The sequence below is a fragment of the Drosophila novamexicana genome, unplaced genomic scaffold, assembly GCF_003285875.2.
Source record: "Drosophila novamexicana strain 15010-1031.04,08,12 unplaced genomic scaffold, DnovRS2.1 tig00000462-arrow-pilon, whole genome shotgun sequence".
Lineage (NCBI taxonomy): Eukaryota > Metazoa > Arthropoda > Insecta > Diptera > Drosophilidae > Drosophila > Drosophila novamexicana.
This window is the reverse complement of record NW_020824806.1, coordinates 4,610,445-4,631,151: the sequence shown is the minus strand read 5'-3', so window position 1 is coordinate 4,631,151 and position 20,707 is coordinate 4,610,445. Positions and strand designations below refer to the sequence as shown.

Sequence of the window (20,707 nt, the reverse complement as noted above, 5' to 3'; positions counted from 1 at the left end):
GATTTGAAACTGTACGTTCACCAGGACTCTATCGATGATATGGTAAAACCAAGGATATATGGGTCATCTGGGAACCGGTTTTTGTTTTTTGTTCGGCCAGGAATGCGACAGAATTGACTGAAAATACAAATTCGTCGTGGTTCAGACATTTTGACCGATGCCATCGACTCTGTGAAATACAGATAACGCCATGACAAATTCTTCTTCTTAGTGTATAACCAAATATGTATATGTAAATATATATCAAACAGCAAAAACGCTTTTTAAGAAATATACGTTCGATTGCATACTATGAAAAATAATGTAATTTTCATTTGGGAAATAACTAAATACCATATTGATATTACTGTGCAGCTGGTTATCCATGGCATATAGTTCGCAACCTTTACACCAGCAGTCGTAACACAGTCGCTAATGCCCACATTGATAATTCCAAACTGCACAAAACGTTGTGTTACGGAGTATTCAACCGAACTACTAAACGGAGCGCCAGATATACCGAAGCATAAGACGGGTTTCTTAAGGACACACAAATCGTAGATCCCTCCCGGTCCGAAACGAGCAATTTTTTCTATACATTTTTTCCGACCTTCGATAGAAGTATCCACTGCTGTCTCACGCAATATAGTCTTTTTATTATCGTCGTGCTCGTCATCGCCCCAACCCGTTAGTTGCAGCGTTGCCAGAGTTTCCGCTTGTTGTTGCAGGGTTGCATTCACTGGCAAACAGATGGGACTGATGTGATCTGGCAATAAATCAGTTAATTAGTATTGAACAGTAAATATATGTTAACGAAGAAACTAACCTTGAAATTTAACCTTTCTGGAGAGCTTTAGTAGAGCTATATCATTTGCGTAAACCTCATTAAATGTAAAATCTTCGTGCACAATCACCTTTTCGATACCAAATCTTTCAACTGACGGCAAGCAATTGATTACATTCGAGTTCTTAGATTTGAAACAATCCTCATCAGTTAATAGATTGTTGTTGCCCAAGGTCACAGATTCTCTGTTATAATAAAAAGAAAAATACTTTTAATGTACTTGAAAAAGTTTTCCAACCTTAAGCTGTTTTTTTTCATCTATCATTTGGGAGATCCTTAATTGGCTTACTTACAACTCAACTTGCGTAGCACAATGCGCAACAGTTAAAACGAATTCTGTATATAAAAATGGGTATTGAATAGTAAACTTTCAATTTGAAAGTTGTGCCAGTAGTCACTTACGATCCGTTATAAGAGTCCCATTACAATAATATGGTTTGCTCGTATCGTTATTGTTAATTAGTGCCATCCAGGGTCTCAATCCGGGAATAACTTCAGTTGCATTCCCTATTAATCGAACATTTTTGCCGATGCCACAATTCTGTTGCTCCAGTATACGCAGTCCATCCGGATTAATCTCTAATTAAGCAATCGATTAGATGTCATACAGATAGATTTAGTTGCACAGATAGCAACCAGTCCGACAAGAAATAATATTGACTTAGTAGACCTCATGTTAGAACCGATTAACAGTCACTGCCGCACATTTACAGCTTGAGCTGGGTTTTAAAGCGTCAGATGTGACAAGTAGGTGCAATTTATATCAATATATTCGCATCAAAATAACTAGTTTTTAAATTCAAGTTAATCGCAAGCACTACGACGACTTGCACATTGAGTACAATTAATTTATGAACAGTAAACCTTGCATGTTTAATAATAAACTAGTACTACTTCAGTTATGCATGCTTTACTTTTGCTGGCGCCACCTAGTGGCATACGAGGGAATGTGGTTCATGCTGGGCCTTGGTTTGAGAAAAACAAAATTGTTTTGTGTTTCTGCTGCGCCACCTAGTGGCAAGTAGTATAAATGTGCATAGCTCAACAGCCTTTCAAATTCTAGTTCTTCAAATACATTATAAATAAACAATATAATTAGAATAGTATTAAGTAGTAGATAAGTAGAAACTCTTAACATAATAATCACATCTCAATCGCCTTGACATATTATATTAATCATAAGATCTCGATGAATCAATCGGCAACATATGGTAAGAACAAAAGCGAAAATAAATAAAACGAGAAAACGGCAAATAAATAATATATGAATATTGAAATTTGCACAGAAACAGAGCTCAACTGGGGGCTGTAACCTTGAAAAGCACGGGAGTTGAGAGCGTTCCGTTGAAAGAACTCCCACATACAAAAAATAAGAAGGAAAAAAAAAAGAAAAAGTTACGTTTCTCGCATTCCGATGTTTGCGACATGAGTGCAGTTTAAAAGATGAACAGGAAGCAGGCCTAAAATTGTTTAAACAATTGTCAAGCCCTGGCCAGCTATGCATTTGCATTATTACTATAAAAATGTCATTTCATTGCGGCACCGAATCCATTCAATTATTTATTGCCAGCTATGAAACTTCTGCTGCGAAGCAGGCACTCAGCCAGGAAGGCACAAGACGATGCGCATCTCCCGAAGGCAGCTGGAGCAGCAACTGCGAGCACGGAGCGTAGAACCGAGCTAGGAGCTTTTGCTAGTGCAAAGACTTCCAAGGAATCTGAACGGGATGCAGCCAGGGCAGCTGCAAACATTGAATCAACTCACATTTGAATGAAGACAGAGGAAACGATGCCAATTGATAGACGATTCGTTGTTAACAGGTTGTCGGAAATATGGGGTAGCTATAAGAAATATTATACTAGCTTACAGGGCATTTACATACGTGTTTAATAAATCGAAACTTGTTTTGTAAACATTATATACTATACATATATATGGGCGATATCGCGCTCGACTGAGTTCTTGCTATAAATCAGACTCGATTCGTGGCAATTCCCAAGATATCTGACGATACGCCAGTTATTGATTGCACTAATTGCGGTCGCTGGGGAAAAGCGCAATGTTAGTAAACAAATAATTCAAGTTATATGCAAAAATTGAAATCATAAATGCAAGCCTGCTTATTTCCTATCAAAACTGGTTTTGCTTCTCGAACGCCTTATCAGTATTTAGTTTGAAATATTCTCATTACAACAAATTTATTTTCTTTTTATTTTATATTAATAAACATTATACTAAAGTAATTTGTGTGGTTGATTAAGTACAAAGGAGGTATAACTAAGTTTGCGGCATTACTGCATGACTCGTCTGGGATGCAAATAGTGGGAGCCAGGATCATCGTCCTGCCGATAGATGGCGGTCATAACGATAAGCAGGCTGGCAATCGCAAAGGCGCGCACAACAAACTCGAATGCGCGATAACAAGAACTTCGTTTGCAATCGGCCATTGTTCTAATAGTTTATACTTTAATTTATATATACACGATCTATACAGAGATATATAGACAATTGTGTGCACTAATCAAGCGTAGGAATTGAACTAACAATGTCAAGAACTCAACTCAACACTTTTATTGTAAGCGCGGGCTGTGTGCTTGTGTGCTTGTGTGTGTGAGTGTGTTTTACCCACAGAGCGAGATTACTTACAGAGAATTGTGGAGAAAACCCCGTACGTTCTGAAAGTGATCTCCGCTGGCAATCGCCGCTCTGCAGATCTTTCAACAGTGTCTCAATATGAAATCGTCAGGCAAATTATTTTTTGGCATGCGAATGACTACGTGCGGGGAATCAAAAACATAAAACTCGAAATTGCGGCGCAAAATATTCTCCGCTTTTGGGGTAATACAATGTTGTCATGCGCCAGATGACGCTGCAATTAGTTGTGATTTGGACTGCTCTTAAACGGGGCAGAGATTCCTTTCCACAAATCTGCAGCAAACAGAAAGAGAACTGAGCGAGCTGTGCGTCAAATAGTCTAGCGTCTCGCACTTACCGCAAATAACGTTGAAAATGGGGCAAATGGCAAAAGCGGAAGACTTGGTCAAGAACGCGCTGTGGCAACTGCAACATGTGCAAAGCCGGAGCCAGCAACAATTGCTTCAATTGCGGCATTCTCGCAGCTAGTTGGTTATGTCCCTTCGAAGGCTCGCCTCAAACTGAGCCCAAAACTCAAAATGCGCCCAGGTAAGGAAAACCCAACCAGGTAGCTAACAGCAATGAATGAAGCAGAAACTGAGCATATTGTTAGTTAGGTTCCGCCCTGACCTTTCAACTCGCAGCTGCTGATGGCAGATCACAAATAATAAAAGGAAAAATCGAGAATAATTTTAGATATCAGCGATAACATATAGGGTATGTTATCTAGTATCTCAGCCAAAGAATGATATTCTAAGTGCATTGAACTTGACAAACGCACATCGGGCTAAATATAGGCTCCACAGAGCTAAGGGCTGTTTAGTTCCGCTGCGACTCCAAATCTGCCACTTCCTATGTAGCTATAAATATAAATATACAGCCGCGGCGCCCCATCCTATAGGACCAGACACGCGACGCATCAGCCGGCTGGTGCCTATATGTATATTTAGAAAAGTAGAGCCAGCCAAAAACTCCAACTTGGATGCTGGCACTGAGAAGGAGCCCAGTGCAACGTGCAGCGTCATGGAATGCAGAAGCGTGCCCGTTCTACCAACCTATGCACAATCATGGTGCGTAACTAAATTCCTTTCTTTGGAGTGTAATCTTTTAATATTGGTTTGTTGTTTTGCAGCTCGCACAGCAGTGACTCGAAGAAGGCTTCGCTGTGCCAAGCTCTGTTTCCCTATAAGACGCTCAACGAACCCGACCCGGTCACCATACTCATCACCTTGGCTGTACTCGTTGGCTCCTTTTGCCTGCTCAGCGGGTTTATACTGCTCTGTGTAGTATCCAAGGCGTGGCAGGATGAAACTTCCGAGGCCATACTACTAATGGGTAAGTGGAACTTGTCGTCTGTCGTAGATTTGAACTGAGAAATTCCCAATTTCAGGCATTGGCTTCTTCATCACATCTTTGTCCTGTGTCACTTGGAAATTGACGAATGCACAGCGTTTGGCTCAGTTACAGGAAACCATTTCGATATAGGCATACATCAATTTATATATTTATATCCATATTTATATATTAGATATCCACATAAAAGCGTCAACTAATTGGCGATTATTTTATCGGCTATCCAGCGCATATAGCTGCCAACATTTGTATACACCCCGGGATACCCATTACCACAAATAGTCGAACCATAGCTTACTATACCGAACTGCACGTACCTTTGCTTCTCGTTATATTCGCTCAAGTATAATAAAGGACCACCAGAATCGCCATTACAGGAGTCCTTGCCAAGGTTACCAGCGCACAGCTGGGTTTTTCTTATATCCGTGTGAAAGGATCTGTGGCAGTCTTCGCGAGGCTTGTTAGGGATTTTGCTCTCCATGGGAATATCAGACAACAATTCATGCTCAGTTTTGCCCCAACCAGTTATATGGAACTCTTCCATTTCTTCCGGTTGTTGTTGGAGTGTTGCATTCACAGGCAAGCAGATGGGCCTTATATGTCCTGTGGCATATAAATAGATTTAGAACTTGAAGAGCTAGTTTAATAAAATACATACGTTTGAACTCGACGTCTCTTGATAGCTTTACCAATGCTATGTCATTGTGTTTAGATTGTTTCAAGTAATTCTCGTGCACCATGATCCTTTCAAACGATATATCCTCAACTGGCGGCGCGCATATATGTCTTGATTTCTCCCAAGCGCAGTCTGTTGTTGTGGATTTCGCGTGTTCCCCCAAACGAACAAATAATCTGTGGTATAATTTTTGTAAGAAATGCGGGCATGATAATCAAAATTACTTACAATTCTTGATCATTGAAACAATGCGCGGCGGTTAGTACAAAGCCTGTAAATTGGATTAATTTAAAGATCATATTGTATATTATAATAGACAGGTTCTTACGTTTTGTTATTAGGGTACCAGCACAATGAAACTGATCATACCCGAGCTTTCTCATCCAAAGTAGAGCCATCCAAGGTCTTGACATTAATTTAACTTCGGTTCCGCCGATTGTCTTTAATGTTCCACCAAAGTATCCACAGTCCTGTTCCTTTAATATTGCCATACCCGCACTCTCCTCTTCTTCGCAGCATGCAAAACCCTATGGAATGAAAGAAATTCGTAATTTTCAGCTTTTTAAAATTCGCAATCGAAATTTATACAAACCCTTTTAGGTATGGGACATTTTGAATTCGCTAAGTAGTTTAGTTCAACAGTCGTAAGCGGTTTGTGCCCGATCATTTCTAAAATCTTGGGACAATTTCTAAAAGGCTTACAATGTCCAGAAATTCCATCGAGTCTGGTACAACTTTCATCTTCAGAAAACATTATGTTATGTGATTCTTAAGAGTGAATATATATGTATATATACTTACAAGTGGTATCGGCTATTGAAGGCATAAAAGCTGACGCCACACAAAGCACGAGAGCAAAGCCACGGATAACTTTCATTGCGAATGGCTGGTCAAATTTGACTGATGACAAATCTTGAACGACTGGCCCTTTTAAAGGTTCAACATATTTTCAATACACTGGCTTATCAATAATTGAGCTTTTGCATGGTATCTTGGAAATATAACACTCAATTTGTCGACCATTAATAAATAAATAAATAAATAAATAAATAATAAATAATAACAATAAATATTATATCCGAGAACATTTGTTATATCAAGAAATGCACCCCAAAGTATATATTGTATTTTATGTTTTGCAGCTCAGTTAGTTATTAATAGAAATGTTTGATAAGAATTTCCCGGTCTGTAGATAAATTTGTGTACGTTGAGCTCGATGATATTATACTATAATTATAAAACTTTAAGCCAGCTTCCATGTACAATTGCAAATAATTACTAAAATTTTGGGCGTATTAGGATCTTAAGTGCATCGGAAGTTGTGATTAATCCAGCTCATTGACAGCATCTTTGTTGTCAGCTTCAAGTGCCAAAATCAGAGAGAGCTGCGCATTGAGGCTGGTTGCGGCCTTACCTTTCTACTCTCAGCTGCCAATAGCAGAATCAGACGACAAACTGTCCGTCCCCGTCAGAGAATATTCATCCACATGACGTCAAGCTTTTAGTCCTCGGGAAGTGCATTGAACCACATACGTACATGCGGTTAAATAAAAACCAACCAGATCAAACGCTTGTTCAGTTCCGCTGCGATTCCATATCTTCCTATGTAGCTATAAAAATTCAACCGTTGCGCGCCATCCGATAGAAAAGTAGAGCCAGCCAAAATCTGCAACTTGGATGCTGGCACTGAGACGCAATGGGCAGCGCTTGTCTCAGTTACAGGAAACCATTTCGATATAGGCATAATAAATTTATTTCCATATATAGATATATATATTCGATATATACATCAAGCCGCCAACTAATTGGCGATTATTTTATCGGCTATCCAGCGCATATAGCTGCCAACATTTGTATACACCCCGGGATACTCATTACCGCAATTAGTCGAGCCGTAGCTAACTATACCGAACTGCACGTACCTTTGCTTCTCGTTATATTCGCTCAAGTATAATAAAGGACCACCAGAATCGCCATTACAGGAGTCCTTGCCAAGGTTACCAGCGCACAATTGGGATTTCCTCACTTCTAATACAAAGAATTTTTGGCAGTCGCTGCGTTGCTTTTTTGGGATAGCGGTTTCCATAGGATCATCAGAAACGGGTTCCTTTTCGGTTTTGCCCCAACCAGTTACGTGGAACTCTTCCATTTCTTCCGGTTGTTGTTGGAGTGTTGCATTCACAGGCAAGCAGATGGGCCTAATATGTCCTGTGGCATATAAATAGATTTAGAACTTGAAGAGCTAGTTTAATAAAATACATACGTTTGAACTCGACGTCTTTTGATAGCTTTATCAATGCAATGTCATTGTGTTTAGATTGTTGCGAGTAATTCTCGTGCACAATGATCCTTTCAAACGATATATCCTCAACTGGCGGCGCGCATATAAGTCTTGATTTCACCCAAGCGCAGTCTGTTGTATTGGATATTTTGTGTTCCCCCAAACGCACAAACATTCTATGGTATAATATTTATAAGAAATATTCGCATGATAATCAGGAAATAATTACAATTCTTGACGATTGAAACAATGCGCGGCGGTTAGTACAAAGCCTGAGAATTAGATTGTATTGGATTGTTTTAAAGATCATATTATTTATTATAATAGACAAGTTCTCACGATTTGTTATTAGGGTGCCAGCACAATTAAATTCTTCAGTCCCGTTATATATAAACATAAGTAGAGCCATCCAAGGCCTTGACATTAATTTAACTTCGGTTCCGCCGATTGTCTTTAATGTTCCACCAAAGTATCCACAGTCCTGTTCCTTCAATATTGCCATACCCGCACTCTCCTCTTCTTCGCAGCAGACGTACTATGAGATGGAAGAAACTCTCATTTTTCAGCTATAAAAAATTCGCAATCGATATTTATACAAACTCTTCTATTTATGGGACATTTTGAATTCATTAAGTAGTTTGATTCAACGGTCGTATGTGGCTTGCGCCGGATCATTTCAAAAATCTTAGGACAATTTCTTAAGGGCTTACAATGTCCAGAAAGTCCATCTTGTCTGGTACAAATTTCATCTTGAGAAAACATAATGTTATAGTCATATTTAAGAATGAACATATATATGTATACTAACACGTCTCAACGGCTATAGAAGGCAGAAAAGCTGATGCAACACAAAAGGCGAAAGCTAAGGTACGGATAATGTTCATCGCGAGCGGGTGAACAAAATAACACTGACTAACAGTCCCTATCGACTGGGTCTTATAAGGCACTAGCTTATCAATAATTTCTACTTTGCATTTTAAAAGTTATTGTATTATTATTGTGCATCATATCAATGAAGTCAATAAGGGCTTGGTATAGGAAATAGTGATGGCCAATGGGATAGTTCAGTTCAGTTCAGTTGGCCTGCACTGTACAGTATATTTGTATTCTGACTTTATATAAAAGAAATGTTTGATACGAAACTTCTGGAATTGATAAATATTTGCATCCGGTCGCCATATAACGACTGCCTAGAATTTCAGGCTGCCCGTGGTCTTGTAGAAGTCATCGACCTCCTTGGACGAATTGAGCACACACATATGGACTTCATTGCACTGAGTCGTGCCAAAGTCATAGTCTCCAAAACGTTTAAGAATCTCGCGTGCGTCGAAGGCGTTGCGATCATTCTTGTTCAGTTTCTCCCTACGATAACGACAGTTCAGTACCGTCATGTGAAGCTTAATGCTATCGCGTTCGTTGTTGTCGGTGGCACAGAGGCCGGTGGTTTGGAAATGCTTCAGGCATTTGTCAGCAAACTCCTGCAGCTCTGGTGCCTCCACAGTACCGTATAGCACTCTGGTCGAGCTGGGATCATCGTTCATAATTTCCAGGCCTTTTACTTTTATCTCAAAGGGCGTTTTTAAATCAACCAGCCATTGCCGGCAGGTTTGCAGCATATTAACGGCTTCTTTGCGTTCAGCATCATCCAGGAGCACATAGACGCCCAAGGTGATATGGATGCAGCGCTCTGATATGAATAGCTCCTCGTCGATGCCTGGCAGCTGTGCATCTAAAATGCTTTGCTGTGGTACAGGGTTAAGATATTTCACATATGATTAAACCTACGTTTACCTTTAACTCGATGAAACGATTCTGCACTTCGCCCTTGTTTAATGGAACAGCCAGAAAATGAGTTGCCCTCATGCGCTTGCGCAGCGAATCAATGAGTAGCCGTATTTTGCGAAGAGCGGCACACACATTGCTGCGTTCGCTGGACTGGATAATTAAATCACTAGACGTCTCATTGTGGCGAGGCACGTAAATCTCCGTCTGAGTTTCAGATTCAATGCGACGCTTTGTGGAGCCCTTGAAGCCAATCAGGCCACCATAGAAGGATCTGCAGGTCCACACAGTTGAATTGAATCACAATAAGCTCAACTTCTATTTCGTCACTTACTTGGGCACATGCAGCGCCAGTTTGTAGCTGCCATTTGGCAGCTCCTCAATATTACATTCGGCGCCATCCTCCTCGTAATCGTCATCGGCGTATAGATCTAAAAATGCATTTCACAATATGCTGGCAAACAGGAAAAACTTTTGCTTTTATATTTACCGGGTTCTTCGTAGCCTTTGACAGCCTTCTCATTGGCCGAGTTCCACTTGCTGCCACCAAAATCGTCGTGAACAATGTTAACGCGATAGTTTCGGTTGTGGCTCATTCGTTGAGTCGGAGGTGCTAAGACATTTCGACTCATTATTGCAACAAAATATGTTAAAAATTTTCAATTGTCTCGTTCGTACAGTTAATCAGGAAACACTCAAAAATTGAAATTGTTTTTGAATTGCTTATGTCAGGGATGAGCTTTCTTTCGATAACTTTAGTGCTGTCGTCTATACTGCGTAATTGTGTCATTTACAGTTTGCTTTATTTACATTTAAATAGATTTAAATTGAGAGGCAACTGCGATAAACGTTAGTGTATTAATATAAAAAATTAATGTTCAATTGCAACAAGCCGTCTTTTTTTTTACACTAAGCGAATCAAAATCATCAGATAATCAGGGAATATACATAAATTGAACTTTCTTGTTTTGCTTATGTTAGTGATGAGCTTCCTTTCGATAGCCTTAGTGCTGTCGTGTCATTTATATAATTGTTTGTGTCATTTTCTGTTTGCTTAATTTTAAATGCATTTAAGAGGGAACTGTAATAAATATTAAACATTATATAAAAAAATTAATCCACCTGCAATTATTTTTGGTGTATAAAAATAAAAAATGTATGTCCAATTCCAACAAGCCGTCTTTTTATAACGGATATCAGCAGAGCAAAATCATCGCAGCACTCACGAGCTTCTTTGAGCGCTACTAGCTCCAGTTCCGGAACGTATTTAGTTCACACGTGCTAGAATCACTTTTAATGTTATTGGTAACTAGTTGCAATATTTGTTAACAGAAACCTGCCATCATGTCCGCGGCAACAGCCAATAGTCGAAATACCAAAACCGCGGAGCCGCACAAATCATGGAAAAAGATTAACGAGGAGCGAAAAGCACTCAAACGTCAGCGAAAACAGGACAAAGCGCTCAAGGACCTAGAGAGAGCTCAGGAAGCAGAAGCTGCTGCTAAGGAGGCCACAGATACAACAAAAGCAGCTAAGGCTAAGCCACATCCATCCACAGTGAGCATAGCAGTGCCGGGCTCCATACTGGAAAATGCACAGTCCGCCGAGCTGCGCGCCTATGTTGCTGGCCAAATAGCACGCGCTGCCTGCATATTCCGTGTCAACGAGGTGATTGTATTTGACGATGTGGGCGTGGCAACGGCGCGTGAAACAAAACGTAGCTATGAGCAGGATGCGGAGGGCAATGGCACAGCCACAGTGCGTAGCAGCTCGTTGCAGTTGGCGCGCATCCTACAATATCTTGAGTGTCCACAATATCTGCGCAAATACTTCTTTCCGTTGCACAAAGACTTGAAGTACTCGGGCCTGCTTAATCCGTTGGACACGCCGCATCATCTGCGCCAGCAAAGCAAGTTTCGCTATCGCGAGGGCGTCGTCTGCGATAAACAAGCCAAGGATGGTCACAGCTATGCAAATGTGGGCCTGCTGAACGATGTGCTCATCGACAAGGCCCTAGATCCAGGTGTGCGAGTCACAGTCAAAATGGATCCACCAAACGGTAGGTGTCCTATTTTCCAGCAAAACTGATTGTGATTTAATCAATGCCTGCTTTCCATTTAGAGACCAGTCGAAAACAGCGTGGCACATTGGTCAGTCCGGATGAGCCGCGTCGGGAGACGGGCGTCTATTGGGGCTATCAGGTGCGCATTGCACATTCGCTCTCCGAAATCTTTACGAAATCGCCCTATGCAGGCGGCTACGATGTGACGATCGGCACCTCTGATCGCGGCGCCAGCGTGCACGATGTGCCCAGCAAATCCATTGAGTACAATCACATTCTCATTGTATTTGGCGGCCTGCAGGGTCTCGAAGAGGCGCTGGCCAACGACGAGAAGCTGACAGTGGACGAGCCCGAGCTGCTCTTTGATCACTATGTGAATGTGCTGCCCAAACAGGGCTCACGCACCATACGCACCGAGGAGGCGCTGCTCATAGCGTTGGCTGCCCTGCAGGAGAAACTGCAGCCACAGCATGCGGATGTGGAGAGCGATCTGAGTGAACTGTTGCCGCGCAGCGAACAGACAGGCTTCCCGATGGCACGCGATGTGCTTGTGAGCAAGAAAAAGAAGAGAAAGCATGACGAGACGCCTGCAGCAGCACACGATACGCCAATACAGCCCATAACAGCAGCAATATCCAAACCAACTTTAGCTCCAATGCATCCAAATCCTTTTAACGATCGTGCAGCAGAAGCGGCTGCCATCGATACTGATTTCGAGGTGGTGCCTGCCGCAGCAGTTGTTGCTCCGAGCGCAGCCAGTGACGAGGATTTAAGTCGATTCGACTGAGAAGCTGTCGATCTTAGTTAGTTCTTATAGTATACAATTTTTCAATTTGATTTTACTATATTAACTATATTGTACTGCTCCACGCTTAATATATATATATATGTACTATATGTAGATGACATGGCAATGCTCTGTATATTGGTATATTAGTTGCGATATCTACCCGCATATTTTGTTCGTAACATTTTCACTTAATAATCTAGACAAACAAATTTACGAAATATTGTTTTCCGTTATTAGTTTTATACAATACGCGAATCTGTGTCGGAATGTGTGGCAGCGTTTGATTTATGCTGAGAAGCAACTATATAGGCATTTTACAGGCATTATTCAGTCACTTGCACTGTCAAGCATAAGACACAAAGAATTTGATAACAATGGTGCGCCTAACATACAATTTAACAATAATGTTTCTCATTAAACTTAATATACAAACTAGTACAAAATATATATACGATTTATATATTGTATACCCCTCCTAAAGACTAGACGCGTGCCGTGGCCAAAGGCTGGCTTATTTAAAACTCTATATATAATACGTGGCCACATTATCGCCAGTCATTATTAGCTATGGAATGATTGAGTCCTGAAAGCGCGCCTCTGGCAGGAAGTCCTCCTCCAGCTCGATGCGCGTATCGCTATGATAGCCCAGTAGCGATTCGGTATCCTCCTCAAGATGTCGTATGGGATAGCTAATGCCATCGCCAAAGCTGAACAATTTTTGTTAGGCATAAAATATTGGAACGAAATTTCAAAATGCAATACAAATAGTAATCAAATTGAGAGTTCTTTTGGAATTAAATTTCATTCATTTTGCATGAATATAAAAGAGATGTTTGTGTGTGTGTGTGCTCGAAATGGGCGTGTATGAAAGGAGGCTGATGCGGTGCAATAGAAGAAGCAGCAAACGTATTGCGAGATGGACAAAGTTCAGGAGGAGGACTTCAATTAAAAAACATACCTGTGCGTATTTCGTGTGCACATACATGTACTTTTTTAGAATATACATATATTTGTCATTCGCATGTTTTATTTTATTTTAGTATTTTTTTACCTGAATACAAAAGATTGTCGTATAAAAAATTAAAAACTAGTAAACTATCTAAGAAAAAATGAAGAAGCAAAAACTGAAAGAAACTTGCAATAAGCTTGAAACCAAACTAACTACGTTATTTAGAATAATAAAAGCATCAAAATGCGTTCCAGTTTCAAATTCATTCGTTTGTGTATTATTATGGTATTATGGGCTGTGTTCGGATATGATCCTAACTAAAAATGATGTTCGTTTGTTTTGGCATTAAAGTCTCATGACCGTTAAAACAATGGGACACGAGCTGTGTTTAAATGCTAATTGACCAATATTTAAGAGTTCAACAATTATTGCTAATGATATTGCTTGATATTGCCGTTAAAACGGGCTGCATCAGTTAATGTCGATAGATGTATAAACTGGCAATTGCTTACAATTTCACTGTATAAAAACAAATAGCTTACATTTAGTATTTGCTTTTTATCCATACTCCGAATGAAATATATGTATATATATATATATATATAGTCTCATTCAAATTGATATATGTATGGATAACACATTTGTATTCTTGCATACAGAGTCCGTGGGGAACTGGGCAAGCAGAGCTACAGGTAAAAACAGCTGTTATACATTTTACATTTACAATTATCTCACACTATATCCATTCATAAGACTTACGAGTATATTAAATACATACACACACACACGCGCGCGCGCACACACACATTTACAAAGCTCTGGCAGCTATCAGTATTCAAAAATCGAACATGATTGGGATTGAATGCATTTTACACAACATTATGAGCAGGTATCGCAGGTGGTCCGCCATTGGGCACGTTCACATCCTTGGCAGCCGGCGCCGGTGCGGTTATTACCTGGTCACCGATCATATCGACGACATGGTTGGTAGCATGAGCGGCCGTTGTCGATGCTCCCCCCGCTGCTCCTGCTGCTGCTGTTTGTTCAATATTGACAACGACTTGACTAGGCGGTATTAGTGGATGATTGTGGCTAGATGATTGACCGTTGTCTAGCTCCAGATGAGGTTGATGATTATTGAGTGGAATAGCGTCAATCAACTTATCTGTGGCTTGGACATCTAACCTGTTGCTGGCCGGATTCGCTGTCGTATTGCCCATGGCCTCATAGCGCTGGCCAGGACCCGTCTGATCGCTCGACGTTCTGTAGCTCAATCCGTCGCCCTTACTAATCGTTGGTTGGTTTTCGTTTGGTTTGGTTTGGTTTTCCGATTGGTTGGTGAATAAGCAAAAGTTTTTTTTAAATTGTTAACATAAATTGAAACAGAAAACGTGGGTTTATTTGTTGTTTTTGTGGGGTAGTTGCAATTGTTTCATTATTGTTTTTTTTTTTTTTTGCTGTTAGATGTTTGCGCTTTATACAATTTAGTTGATATAAACACATATATATATATATATCTGAAGAGTCTGGTGTTGGTGTGAGATTTGTTTTTAGTAAGCATTAGTTAGCAGCAGCTTTTGAAGTAATTAGTTACACTCCTGCATTAAATCTTAATAAATCTAAGGGACTAACTGTCTCAGGTAGATGTTTTAACAAAAATCATAAACAAATTATAACTAAATATTATCACAAACGGATATCCATTAAACACTAAATTGGCCAATTTAAGTAGCGTTTTTTTCTTTTTTAGTTATTGCTTAAGACTAAATTGTGTTTTAAAGAAATCAAATAACATTTGCACTGGAGAGTTTTACCTATTTCAGGTGTACAAGATATTGTCGCGACTTAAACTATTACAAAAACTATTAGGAATGTCAATTGGTGTAAATTGTTAGGTGCACACTAAATATATACGAGAGCTCCTACTAAAAAAGCGGTCTGCAACATGCCTCAAAGTTTGCCAAATGTGTGAATAAATTATTTGCAATAAGCAATAAATAATAATAAGTAAATCAAATACACAGACACACACACACACAAAAACAACAATTAAAAAGAGTGCAGAGAATCGATTTGGGATTTGTGTGTTCAGACAGTGCAGCACAGATTAGTAAAAAAAATGCAATGAAACACGTGAAATGATATAGGTATATATAGAAATATCTAGGGCACATACCTGGTGAACACGGGCAGGAACCATAGCTCCCATTTGTCGCCAAAGACCTCGCAGAAGTTGGCATAACGGCCCAGATTATAGCCATTCTTATCCGGCCCGCCGACACGAAAGATGGGCGCGCGAAATGCCTCTGTAGCAAAAGGAAACGGAAAGAGAGTTGAACTATTTATAGGTATATACAGGTGAGAGTATCTCGCTTACCCAATGTGGTGCGATTGACGAGCACCAGGTAGATGTGGTAGCCGAACAAGCTCACCAAGCTAATGGCAAACATGATCGATATGAAGAACAGAAAGAGTATGTGAAAGCGTCCCATGCCGTTGCCGGTTGGCTGGCCCTGTTCCAAGACACCAAGACCATTTTCATTCTTTAATTTTACATTAAGTACAATATATGTTTAAAGAGTTATGTATGCATATATATCTAAATATATTCACAGTCAAGTTAATCAAAAAGCGCAACAAGCAACAAATTAACAAATGCATGCTTGCAGATATCCTGTGCGTGGCTGGACGTTGGGGTGTGGGTTGGGTTTTAGCTAGAAGATTGGGCGTGGGGGCGACTTACCTTGACGAACTGGATGAAATCATGCAGCGTGGTTAGGGCAACGTACAGACAGTAGATCAGTGCATAGCCCAAAAACAGTACAAAAAACTTGTAATTGGAAAAGTTAACGCAATTGTTCACCCAGGGACAATGATGATCCATTTTTAGCACACAGCAGCTGCAGACGCTGCAATGATGCGATCGATCCGGCTTCACGATCTTGCACTTCTCACAGAAGCGCACAGACCCATTGATTGTGCTGTTGGGGATGAGAGATTTAATGTAAGTAAATCAAATATACAACAATTCCGTAGGGTATCTGTAGACCGAAGATACACTTTCTTTGAATTTTCAACGTGGAATTTGAATTCTTACCGATTTGTGACCGGCAAATTGCGCGCAAAATTGTTTAAAATTCGCTTCTGTGTCTCCTGATTATCCGCCCGGAATAGCTGATTCACCTCCTCATCCGGTATGCGCCACTGAAATTCAAGATTTTCCACATTATTTTATTGTTGTAGTTGACATCAGGGAAATATTGCGATATGAGACTAGAAATTGCTTGCGCTCAATTATCGCATATTTAGGCTTTTTTATGTGCGCTTATCAGCGTGTGAATCATTCGAGTGCATGCGTGTGTTTGTGTGTGTGTGTGTGTGTGCAGGGCTGGGACTTACCTGATCCGGCACGCGGCCCACCGATGTGCTGATTGTTTGCCAGTACGACCATAGAAACAATACGAGTGCAATATGATAGAAGAGCAGCATAAATGCCATTGCGACACGATTCTCCGTTTTCACTGCGATCGTAGACAGACACAGAGAGAGAGAGAGAGGAAGAGAGGGAGAGATGAGAGGTAAGCATCGTTTTACGCTTGTGAAGCGGAATTTGGGCTACTCACGAACACATAGCTCCACCACATAGGCGTAGTAGGACCAGCCAATTACGGCGAATATGAAGAGAACGGGTATCCACTTGAAAACCGACATACAGCAGCCGCAAGGAGTCTTCCTTCGTCGATTGTCCTCGTTGCCCATGCTATACGCGTATACAGCGCAGCTTTGTATTTGTATGCTTGAATGTGTTTGTGGATACGGGTGCGGTGTGCGGGTAAATGTGTGTGCGTGCTGGCGCTGTTGAAATGCCCACACGAACCAGCTCCAAGTGCAGCGTCCGTTAAATAGCCTGGAAAGGTGCTGCCAGATTGGGAGGTCACTTAGGTAGTTCCCTCGTTCCGTGAATCACAGTTAGTCAATTGAGACGAACACTCATTGGCCTCTTCTTTCCTATTTTGTATACACAAGACACTTTTGCTTTTTTTTCAGCCGCGACGTTTCAGCTGGTGTAAGTGAAAGTGATTGAAACTAGCTTGAACCCATGTTCTGTAATGCCTTTGGTTTTATAAAGCCATCGGCCTGCTTGCACAAAGCCACATTCAACGCAAGTGCACGAATAACAGGGGATAGGATTTGCGTACGAAATAAAATAAATATTTTTATCCGAACCGACGGCTCATTCCAAGAATAATTTGTGGTAAAGAGTGATGTGCAAACTTGGTTGCGATGTTGATGATATATCGATATGAAGGGGAGGCTGACAATAATTTGAATAATTTTTAACAACCAAATAAAGACAAAAATTTTAAAGCAACAGTTACTATGCTCTAAATAATAAGAAATTTGTATATGAAAATGCAATAAAAAACTTTAAATAATCATCTAATGTCGACTAAGCGATAACGAACTTGTTCTATTGAGCCAAGCAGTTACGTTGCCACCTAAACAAAATTAGTTCCGTCATACTGTGACGTCACGCGCATTGCTCAACTTTCTGTTGGCGAGGTGGCAGCGCTGCGCAAACGATACCACCGGCTGACAAATGTATCGAGTCAGCCCAATAAGAATCCGAGTTTCAGTATTATAGTAACGTGTGCCGTCGTCAGTGGTAGATATATTCTGTCGGATATCGGATTATGCGTACTGCGTGCGTTTAAAAATCAAAAAAGTAATTACATACAACAACAAAATTAAATGAAAACAGCTGAGTGTTGACAAAACAAACAAAATAAAAAAATAAATTAAATTACAAATAAGCCAGTCGTAAACCTTTTGCCCCGTTACAACAATTCACATTAGAAATTTCGATTGTGCAAGTGTATGTAAAATGTGCGCGTAATAAAAAACGAGGGCGCGATATGCACGAGGAGTGAATGGGGGGGGGGGGGCGGTCGGTGGGCAGCAGTCGGCAGTCGGCAGGCTCCCACAAAAAATATACATACAAAAATTCTACCTATCACTTTAGCCAGCTTCTTGTTGTTGTTGTTGTCGTCGTCGTCGTCGTTGTTGGCAAGGTTTTTGGGGACGCCTATTGGGGCTTCTCCTCGTTAGCCTGCCTCACTTTGTGTGCGCGGGGGTTGGAGGGGGGACAATCAATAAACGCGTTAGACTTGCCTACAGGGGGGGCAAAAAATGCGTTTGCATTAGTGGGATAAGCGGGCAGGGCTGGTGGAGGGGGGTGGGGCATGTTTGGAATGCCGGTTGCAAATGTTTAATTAGCAAGTGCGACCCACCACCCACCACCCGCCCACCCGCGCACAATACTTTATCTCACTCTAATCAGTTAATCTAATTGCGATAACTAGACATGTGTGTGTGTGTGTGTGTGTGTGGGTCTATTACTTAATTAATGTTTGTACGTATTTGCGGCAATTGTTCATAAATTAATAACGATTGGATTTGCCAAATTTAATTGAAATTAAAAGATTGTTAACACATTGACCTTAGGTACGCTGATTGGAACCGTGGCTTATCGAATTGGAGTGCGTGTATTGAGGGATGGAGCATCGTCTAACGTAATGCAGTTCCCAATTGGGGTCATGGTCATCGATGCCAAACGGGCGAGTTTTAATAAGCCAAATGCCAATCAGAGTAGCGGCAGGTGTACTCAGATATATTCACGCGCGCATTTAGCCTGTGCTAGTGTGTGTGTGTGTGTGTGTGTGTGTGTGTGTGGTGGGAGTTGTGCAAGCGGACAGAGCGGAGAGAGAGAGAGGGAGCGAGAGAGAGAGAGAGCAACTGTTACTCGGTAGACAGGCCCAAAAAGCACAAAGCACAAGTGCAAATAAACAATACAAGCAAACGTGCGAAAACCCCACAGACAGACACACACACATACACACACACACACACACACGCAGCTATGAATATATATATGTATATATGTCCGTGTGTGTGCACACACCTATATTGCACTACAAACAGACTTAACAAATTGCTGTGCACACACGCAGAAAATATTCAATGTTTATTTAAGCGCAAATAATTCACAGACACACACGCGCACACACAATTAATTAAACAATTACATTGCCAAAAAACCGAATGCGTGTGTGAACAAAGAATACCTTAACACACCGCAAATTGATCAAATTGTTGTTGCTTTTACGAGTTTAACAACTTTGCGGCTCGTATTGGCATTAACAAATACAAATCAGTATATCTTATTGGAATCGTTGTACCAATTGGACTTGCGACATGATAACGATAAAATCCACACTGTTTTTTTCTACTCTTATTTGAAAAGCATTCATATATACAAATATGCGTTTGAGTGTGTGTTAACGAAAAATTTCCTATTTTCTATCAAAGCAAATGAAATATTTTGTTGAAACATCAAAGATACATTAAATTAACGAACGACAGCAGCAGCAGCAGAAAAAGTTGAAGCTTTGATTTGCCTTCAACTTCGATTGCGTCCTCGCCCTCGCCCCCGTACTTCCCTTCGCCTATGCCTTGCGCCCTCCGATAAACCCAAGCAAGCCAACCCAAAAGTAACAAATTAAATTTGGTTTTAGCCAATAGCAGCAGCAGCAACAACAGTAATCATAAGAAGTAAAAAGTCAGCGAGTGGAGACAGCAAGTGAGCGAGAGCGACAGAGAGAGCGAGAGAGAGAGAGAGAGAGAGAGACAAACATCGTTTTGTGGTCTAGCAGCAGCGTCAAAGTCAGGTGAGTGCTTGTTCTTGTTGTTATTGTTGATTTCCATTAGTTTCTTTGCGCGATTAAATATTTTACGCGCTTATCAATAACTCCTTCAAGGGTGGCATTGCTTGATAAACAAATAAATTCATTTTAGCGTTACGCTGCCCGCCAGCCCGCCAGCCCGCTGGCAACGTTGGCAACGTTGGCAATTGCCGTTTAAGTGTGTGCATTAAGTGGCAACGCTGTCGTGCACTTATACTGCTTTTATTTTACCTTAAGTAAATAGTTGCACTTGTTATAAGAGCTTTTCTGTTTTCGTTTTATGTGACAGACATTCATCCATATCTCGCTCACACACACACACACACACACACACAGACATCCATCAAACTCCATCATCTATCAACATTAGCGGGGGCCAGCGGTCAGGTTAGTTACGCGCACACATTTCCAAGCAGCGACCAGCTGGTGACGTACTTGCCAACAGAAGCCAGGAATGGCAATGGGAACGCTGCTGACATTGAGAGTCTGTGGGAGGTGGGACAGAGCAAATACTAGCGTAGCATATACAATTCAATGGCCTGCGGCAAGCTACGGCTTCCACCACTTATCTGCGCTCTCCCTCTCGCTCGCTCTCTCTTTCCCATTACTGCTAA

General features: G+C 40.9%; 8 protein-coding genes across 21 annotated transcripts in view; 3 read left to right on the top strand and 5 right to left on the bottom strand.

Annotated features, from left to right (window-relative positions):
• Window positions 1-1,014: 1,014 nt before the first annotated feature.
• On the bottom strand, window positions 1,015-6,444 carry LOC115760835 (serine protease grass-like). 2 transcript variants are annotated; one of them, XM_030702375.1, is made up of 9 exons: window positions 6,288-6,444; window positions 6,079-6,227; window positions 5,815-6,013; window positions 5,715-5,757; window positions 5,469-5,662; window positions 5,128-5,413; window positions 1,226-1,402; window positions 1,117-1,159; window positions 1,015-1,031 (listed from the first exon to the last, which is right to left on the bottom strand). In XM_030702375.1, the coding sequence occupies exons 1-7, from the start codon at window positions 6,361-6,363 to the stop codon at window positions 1,396-1,398; spliced, it is 954 nt and encodes a 317-aa protein (XP_030558235.1). In that variant the 5' UTR covers window positions 6,364-6,444; the 3' UTR covers window positions 1,015-1,031; window positions 1,117-1,159; window positions 1,226-1,395. The 2 variants fall into 2 exon arrangements, with proteins under 2 accessions (XP_030558235.1, XP_030558234.1); XM_030702374.1 differs by lacking the exons at window positions 1,015-1,031; window positions 1,117-1,159; window positions 1,226-1,402 and having other exon boundaries at window positions 4,920-5,413.
• Window positions 3,025-3,367, bottom strand: LOC115760839. The gene has a single exon (XM_030702383.1). It carries the CDS (start codon window positions 3,268-3,270, stop codon window positions 3,115-3,117), a length of 156 nt encoding a protein of 51 aa, XP_030558243.1. The 5' UTR covers window positions 3,271-3,367; the 3' UTR covers window positions 3,025-3,114.
• LOC115760840 lies at window positions 4,570-4,964 on the top strand (the record flags this gene model as incomplete). Its single annotated transcript, XM_030702384.1, has 2 exons — window positions 4,570-4,792; window positions 4,848-4,964. Coding segments are annotated over 2 exons (318 nt in total), but the record flags the coding sequence as incomplete, so codon positions are not given.
• Window positions 6,341-8,753, bottom strand: LOC115760836 (serine protease grass-like). Of its 3 annotated transcripts, none has more exons than XM_030702378.1 (7): window positions 8,576-8,753; window positions 8,368-8,516; window positions 8,107-8,302; window positions 7,997-8,039; window positions 7,750-7,943; window positions 7,409-7,694; window positions 6,341-6,413 (listed from the first exon to the last, which is right to left on the bottom strand). In XM_030702378.1, exons 1-7 carry the CDS (start codon window positions 8,649-8,651, stop codon window positions 6,377-6,379), a joined length of 981 nt encoding a protein of 326 aa, XP_030558238.1. In that variant the 5' UTR covers window positions 8,652-8,753; the 3' UTR covers window positions 6,341-6,376. The 3 variants fall into 3 exon arrangements, with proteins under 3 accessions (XP_030558238.1, XP_030558237.1, XP_030558236.1); XM_030702377.1 differs by having other exon boundaries at window positions 6,401-6,477; XM_030702376.1 differs by lacking the exon at window positions 6,341-6,413 and having other exon boundaries at window positions 6,492-7,694.
• A 77-nt stretch (window positions 8,754-8,830) lies between these two features.
• LOC115760837 (activating signal cointegrator 1 complex subunit 1) lies at window positions 8,831-10,334 on the bottom strand. 2 transcript variants are annotated; one of them, XM_030702379.1, is made up of 4 exons: window positions 10,040-10,326; window positions 9,884-9,980; window positions 9,559-9,823; window positions 8,831-9,509 (listed from the first exon to the last, which is right to left on the bottom strand). In XM_030702379.1, the coding sequence occupies exons 1-4, from the start codon at window positions 10,179-10,181 to the stop codon at window positions 8,958-8,960; spliced, it is 1,056 nt and encodes a 351-aa protein (XP_030558239.1). In that variant the 5' UTR covers window positions 10,182-10,326; the 3' UTR covers window positions 8,831-8,957. The 2 variants fall into 2 exon arrangements, with proteins under 2 accessions (XP_030558239.1, XP_030558241.1); XM_030702381.1 differs by having other exon boundaries at window positions 9,258-9,496; window positions 10,040-10,334.
• A 462-nt stretch (window positions 10,335-10,796) lies between these two features.
• Window positions 10,797-12,741, top strand: LOC115760831 (putative methyltransferase C9orf114). The gene is made up of 2 exons (XM_030702358.1): window positions 10,797-11,608; window positions 11,671-12,741. Exons 1-2 carry the CDS (start codon window positions 10,894-10,896, stop codon window positions 12,396-12,398), a joined length of 1,443 nt encoding a protein of 480 aa, XP_030558218.1. The 5' UTR covers window positions 10,797-10,893; the 3' UTR covers window positions 12,399-12,741.
• Window positions 12,742-12,879: 138 nt separating this feature from the next.
• LOC115760832 (palmitoyltransferase ZDHHC15B) lies at window positions 12,880-17,724 on the bottom strand. Of its 6 annotated transcripts, none has more exons than XR_004017688.1 (8): window positions 16,974-17,722; window positions 16,750-16,871; window positions 16,448-16,554; window positions 16,094-16,331; window positions 15,728-15,893; window positions 15,527-15,656; window positions 14,110-14,637; window positions 13,943-14,036 (listed from the first exon to the last, which is right to left on the bottom strand). XR_004017688.1 is itself a non-coding variant. In XM_030702363.1 (8 exons), the coding sequence occupies exons 1-8, from the start codon at window positions 17,107-17,109 to the stop codon at window positions 14,443-14,445; spliced, it is 1,020 nt and encodes a 339-aa protein (XP_030558223.1). In that variant the 5' UTR covers window positions 17,110-17,722; the 3' UTR covers window positions 14,361-14,442. The 6 variants fall into 6 exon arrangements, 5 of the variants coding, with proteins under 5 accessions (XP_030558222.1, XP_030558224.1, XP_030558219.1 ...); XM_030702363.1 differs by lacking the exon at window positions 13,943-14,036 and having other exon boundaries at window positions 14,361-14,461; window positions 14,536-14,637; XM_030702362.1 differs by lacking the exons at window positions 13,943-14,036; window positions 14,110-14,637 and adding an exon at window positions 12,880-13,108 and having other exon boundaries at window positions 16,974-17,724.
• A 274-nt stretch (window positions 17,725-17,998) lies between these two features.
• LOC115760834 (cAMP-dependent protein kinase type II regulatory subunit) overlaps window positions 17,999-20,707 on the top strand; it is a 41,427-nt gene continuing 38,718 nt past the window's right edge. The window contains exons 1-2 of one of the 5 annotated variants that reach the window (XM_030702368.1): window positions 17,999-18,076; window positions 19,926-20,078. The gene's annotated coding sequence lies outside the window, so the exon portion shown is untranslated. Of the gene's footprint in view, window positions 18,077-18,137; window positions 18,238-19,707; window positions 20,079-20,707 lie in introns of those variants that run through there. The other 4 variants (XM_030702369.1, XM_030702370.1, XM_030702367.1 and 1 more) reach the window with 4 other exon arrangements.